Genomic DNA, 6,000 nt, shown 5'->3' with positions numbered 1-6,000 from the left:
CGCCGCGCCCGCGCGGCCCCTTTAAGCGCCCCCCCCCCCCCCCCGCGCAGCCGGGCGTTGCATCAGGCACGTGCGCGCCGCCGGCCGGCCCGCGGGGCGCGCCCCGCCCCGCCCCTCCCCTCTACTCCCCTCCCCGGCGGCGCGCGCGGGCGGGCGGGCCGGCGCGGCGCGCGCCCCCGCGGCAGTCGCGTGGTCCCCGCGCGTCTCCATATTGCGGCGGCAGCGGCAAAGGGGGGGGGCGGGCAGCGCGGCGGCGGCGGGGCTCGGGGGCGCCGCGTGCGAGGGGAGTTCCCCGGCGGGGCGGGGGCGCGCAGATGGCGACGCAGGTGGAGGCGCTGCTGCCCGGCGCCCCGCTGCTGCCCGCCGAGGAGCGCGCCCTGGTGCTGAAGCCGCCGCAGGACGGCGGCCGGGAGAAGGGCGAGCCGCCCATGGGCCCCGACGGCGGCCCCGCGGCGCCGCGGCCGCCCAGCGCCAAGCAGCAGAAGGAGGAGAGCAACAACCAGGAGAAGGAGAGCCTGCTGAGGGCGGGCGGCGAGGCGGAGGACGGCGGCGAGGCGGGCGGTGCGGGGCGCCGGGAGTTCATCGAGGCCCGCCGCCCAAGGTGAACCCCTGGACGAAGAACGCCCCCGCCGCCGCGCCGGCGGTCAACGGGCAGTCGCCTCCAGGTGGGTGCCGGGGGTTGGAGCGAGGTTGGGGGACCGGAGGCGGAGGGGGGGGGGGGGGGTTGGTTGGTTGCGCCGCCGACCGCGCCCCGGCCGGCCGCGCCATGCGGCACGGCGTGGGGACGGCGCTGCGCCTGCGGCCTGCCGGAGAACGGGGCCGCGGCCGGCGTGAGGGGAGCGCGGGTGGGGAGGGGGGCGTGTGGCGGTGGGTGCGAAGCGGGGCGGGGGGGGGGGGGGGTTGTCGCTGGAAGTAGGAAGCGGCGGCGCCGTCCGTGGCCATGAGGCGGGGAGCGCGTGTGCGGGGGAGGGGAGCGCGGCCCGGCCCGGGCAGCGGCCATGAGGCGGCGGCGAGGGGGAGGCGGGGGACGCTGAGGGCCCGGCGGCGGCGCGGCGGGCCCGGGTGAAAGGCGGCCGAAGGCGCTTGGCGGCCGGGCCCTGGCGGCGGGCACGCGGCCCCCCCACCCCCCCCCCGCTCCCAGCATTCCGCCGCAGCGCAGCGCAGGCAACGTGGTCGCTTCCCCGGGCGCCGCCAGCGTGCGGCTTCCCCCGGGAGCGCGGCCCGGCCCCCGCCGCTCCCCGCCACCGCCCCCCGGGGGGGCCCTTCCCCGGCCCGTGGCCTAGCGCTGCCCACGTGTGCGGCGGCGGCGGCTCCCCCGGCGCGCAGGCCGCGCCGCCTTTCTCTGCCGACTCATGGCGGCGGCGGGGCCGGGGGCTGCGGCGGCGGCCGAGCGCGGCTCTGCCCCTGCACGCTTGCAGCCGTGAATAGAGGTTGTCAGCAGCGAAGCGTGCACGGCTGGGGGGGTCGGGGGGGGGGGGGTGAAGCGGAGGGGCAGCGTCCAACGGTAGCGACGCGGCGACGCTGTCCAAATCGCGTTTGTAACCCGCTGCTGTCGTCAGCAAAGGCTGAAACTGCAGAGCACCATTTCCTCGGAAGTTGGGATAGGTGCTGCTTTTACCAGGAGGGCATCGCTCATACCTGCTTCGAGTGAATCGGTACTAAGAGGAAAACACAGAAGTTTTCACTCAGCGTCTTGTTTGGGAAAGACTCTTAATTTTTCCAGCCTACCTCTGTTAACTCTAAAGTCGCACTGCCACATATGACATCAGATTCCCAGTTACTGTATGTGCTAGCATCTTGCAAGAACTGTTACTGCCTAGCATGATGATTCATAAGAGGTATTGATCTTTGGAAGATGGACGGCTCTGCAATTTCCACCTGGAAAGCGGTCATCTTAATGGGGAGTATAGAGGAGAAGTTAATTGTGCCGGGTAAAAGTCCACGTTCCGATTGTTTGGTGGTTTGTCATTGTATGCACCAAGATAAGCAAAGCTTAACAAAATCTAGGACAGCATTGCTGTCTGCATTTGCCTCTTGCGGGATGACATAAAACTGGTCACATCGCTCCTTTGTGTGAAAGCTGCACTCCGTCACGCTGCCTTCTTGGGTAACAGTCCCTAGAAATAAACAAAAAGATGCAAAACCGCAAGATTGAACATTCCTGTTTGAGGCTTACGTCTAAGATGCATCCAGATTTGTTTCCAGGCCGGTCGCAAAGGTGGGTGACTCGTCAAAGTGAGCAGAGACGAGGCAGTCTGCCCAACACAAGGAGGAGGCCCTTGCAACTCCTGAGATGATTTTTTGAGGGAGAGAGTGTGTCAGTAGCATGTCCACCCTATGGTAGGGTAAGGGAGTAATGCAGCAACACGCAGAATTTTCTTGGGCCTGGCACAATTGTCCCGGTATTCCCGAAGGTGTTTAAATAATGGAATTGGTTAGTGGTGCGTTTTGGGAAGCTTGGCAGCCGCAACTGGTTCCTGCAGTGCCCCAGACGCTGCCGCTTGGCTCCCCTCTCTTGGGGCATTGTTTCTTTTGCTGCCTGTTAGCAGAAGAGAAAACGTGTAAAATAAACATGGCTGGCGAACTCCCACGAGGGGCAGGCTGGCAGCTGACCGTGCCTGGCGGCCCTTCGCCCAAGTACCTTCTTGTAGAGTTTGCAGGCTCCTGTTGTGTCTTCGCTGCTTTGGGTGGAGGATTTCTTTTGGCAGATGCTTACAAGAAAAGATCTGGAGCGTGAGTTTGTGTGAAAGACGCTGCTGGTGAGGAGAGTTGTCATGTTGCAGTGACCTCCAGGAGGATTGCATAGGGAAAGTGACTCCTTTGTATACCTGAAGTGGATTGAGAGCTTTTAAACTCTGGAAAGTCACCGCTGGATGTTTTTGGTTTTTCAGCAGAGCTTAGAAAACCATGGCTCACAATCCAGCAGTGTTCCCAGAGCAGTGCTTGTGTGCTGGAGACAATAAATGTTTCCAGCCCTGATCCTGCCAGAGGTAGTGAGGAGACCAAGGAGCCTCGTGAGGACAGCTCTGTAAAGATAAAGGGATCCTTCTATGACTTGTTTTACAGGCTTTGAAAGCCCTAATTTTTTTATAATGATTGTATTAATTATAGACCTGTAGAGCAGATTTAGTGGACGAGACCTACTCCTTAGGTGTTCACCCATTCTGTAATGGTCTGTGTTGGAATTGGTGCTTATAAAAAGTAAAGGCATTGAGCTCTGGCCCAGAGAAAACAGAGCCACCTTCCAGATTGTTGTGAGTTTCTGCTGTCTGTGTTGGAATATGGATAGGGAAGAGCTTAACAAATCCACCTCTGGTTGTTTTGAACTGTTTGACTCGCCGCAGCTGGGAAAGTTGAATGCATTGGGGGGCTGATGTGGGGACTGAAGAACAGTGTCCTTTTTTGACGGATTAGGATTTATCTTCAGAAGTTGGTGTCTTGCCTACCTGCTGCAGCATTTTTACGCTGGAGGTTGGCAGTGAGGTCTGTGATAGGGTGTCTGAGTAAATATTTCTCCTTTTTCAGGAAGGAGGACTATTGAAGCAAAGCTTCTCCTTGCTTCTTAACCCCTCCTCCCAAAAGCACAACGGCGTGGCAGTAAGTGGAGCAACCATTAGATCGAGTTAGACAACAGCGATACCGCTGATGCTGTAAGCGGAGGCTGAGGCTCAGCTGGAGTGGCACACCAGAAAATTTTCCTGGTGTCTTGACAAGGTGCGTGTTAAGTTTCTATTCATGTGCGTTTCAGAGTCAGGGTACAAGAAAGCAGAGGGGATCCCTTGAGTCCTGAGATAACACACGGTCCTGTCCTATGTGGCAAGGCTTATACTTGATGCTGCTTACTGCTTGTGAGGGACACTGGCAGATTTTTACTCTAATGATCTAGTAATGAGGTCTGTGTGACTGTCCCCTCGTCATTATACGTTCTCTTCTTATCATGTAAATAAATGCAGCCAGCAGCCTGACTGGCGAAGGCATGATGGTAGTGTGCGTGTCTGCAGTAGCAAAGGAAACATTTTCTGGCAAAAACAGCTTTGCACTTTTGGCTATAAACCAAATTCAAAGTATTTTCTCAAATTCTTCTATAGAGGAGAAGTGTGGCTTGCAGTTAAGACAGCTCGACCTTCTGGAACATGTTGTACTCCTCCGCTGTGCTCTGCACCAGGGCTGGTGCTGATGCAAGCATTGGTGCAGACAGGTGTTAACAGCACCCCGTTTTGAAAACCTGCTGGATTTATTTCAAGAAGTGTTGCATCAAGGCACTTGGCACTTCTTAATTTTTAAAGCCATTTACCTCTTGGAAGTAAGAACACGCAGGTTTTAATGACTGGCACTGCAATTGCCGAGCTTTGCCCGCACTAACTTTTATGCGGATTATCATTCTCGTTGCAAACGCTCAGCCAGGAGAAAGCAGCGTATTTCCTAGTGGAGATGCAGGAGGTGTTTTAATTTCTTGAGTAGAGTTTCTTGCTTGCTGTTTGACAAATGCACTGGGCGGATAAGCAGTACTTTCCAGAAGGCGCACCTTAGTTGCTAGCAGCAAGCACCAGAGGTTAGCTGACTATTGTTCAGAGAGAGCGCGTGTTGCTTTATGCCAGAGCAGAGGCTGGGTTGGCTACTGGTACTGAGGAGAAAGCAGGGGAAGATTCATTAGCTTCTCACCCCTCGCTGACTAACTCCCCATAGGGCTTTCCTTGAAACCAGCCGCCAGTACAGGAGATAAGATGTATGGGAAGCTTATTTTACCTTTGGCATTTCTTTGCATTCACAGAAGATGCATGCATCTGCCTAGTTGGATATCCAGCTCGGTAGTGCTGCACACACCTATTTCCAAAGCGTTGGGCAATTCTTGTTCTGTCGTGGCATGTAATTGTGGAGCTCTCCTGGCTGTTTGTTGCAACAGAGCTGCTATCGCAGCAGGAGTCCTCCCCCCCACCCCACCCCAAGTTTCCTCTCTGAAATACTGTTTTGTTCTGATCCCACAACTCATGTTTGAGTAACTCTTCCCGTCTTGTCGGGGAGGATGAGGGTAACTGGAACTCGCTGCTCAAAAAAAACGTGAAGCTTAGTGTTTTCCCTCCCCTGCATACCTTTGCCCTTCAGCTTTGTGCTGGACCTTTGCCCTGTTCTGCACTGTTTGTTTCGGGAAGGCTGGGGAATGTGGCGCAGCTCCTGAGAGCTGACTCACTGGTCCTGGTTGCTGGGCTTCAGAGCTTGCTTCTACTGCGACCTCCGGTTCCAGATTGCCAGGTCTGAGGCATCACTGGAGGATTCTCACCAACCACCTCCTTACCCTCACAACTCTTCTTTTAAGCTGTTTATTGCCTGTGGTGCCATGGGGGTTTCCACCGGGATTGCATCTGGGATCACTGGATTGGGCAGCAGAAGGACTTGGGTTAGATGTGAAGACAAATCAAGTGCAAAAAGCAGGGCTGGGAATGGGGGCACTGGGGCTGCGATGCTCCGCTCTCCCTTCCAAATTATGACACCTGATCCTTTCGCTGTGGTCGAATAGTGTGAAATTATCCTCAGGGGAACGCCAAACGCCGACTTGGATGGAGTTCGGTTGCTCTTTGCATACTTGAAACTGCTTTGTAATGAATCTCCGACACCACCTCAGTGGTAGTGCTTGTTTGGCTAAATAAGGAATGGTCATTTTAGTAGAAAGCCGTGCTGTCTAGACCAGGTTGAATGTTTTAATCCTTACAGTTACTATGGTTGCAAACAGCAAGAGTTTTAAAAAAAAAAAATCATCTTAATGAAAACTTAAATATACTTGAATAGTGCCAGAGGATTGTGGTGTCCTTTGTGGTGGTGCACCTCTCAGAGGAGCTCTGCTCCCATCTCAGTAACCAGGTAAACAGAGGTAAGGTGGCCTCGCTGTAGATCTTTGGCAGATAACTGATGGGAGAGCTGGGAAGGCTTTTTGCTCTGTTCTTACCATAAGTCCAGTTGGGAGTGGTGAGCTTTGTTCATTCCCAACGATACGCATTTACATTA

At 56.0% G+C, this 6,000-nt stretch overlaps 1 protein-coding gene across 1 annotated transcript in view; it reads left to right on the top strand.

Annotated features, from left to right (window-relative positions):
* The first annotated feature begins 314 nt into the window (after positions 1 to 314).
* The window catches only part of LARP1 (La ribonucleoprotein 1, translational regulator), a 43,012-nt gene continuing 37,326 nt past the window's right edge, over positions 315 to 6,000 (top strand). The window contains 2 exon segments of the mRNA XM_050905134.1: positions 315 to 585; positions 588 to 665. Coding sequence (XP_050761091.1) covers positions 315 to 585; positions 588 to 665 — 349 coding nt within the window.

The sequence above is a fragment of the Gymnogyps californianus genome, chromosome 14 (assembly GCF_018139145.2).
Source record: "Gymnogyps californianus isolate 813 chromosome 14, ASM1813914v2, whole genome shotgun sequence".
NCBI classification, from domain to species: domain Eukaryota; kingdom Metazoa; phylum Chordata; class Aves; order Accipitriformes; family Cathartidae; genus Gymnogyps; species Gymnogyps californianus.
Note: the sequence above shows the minus strand (reverse complement) of the source record. Positions and strands in the feature narration are given on the sequence as shown.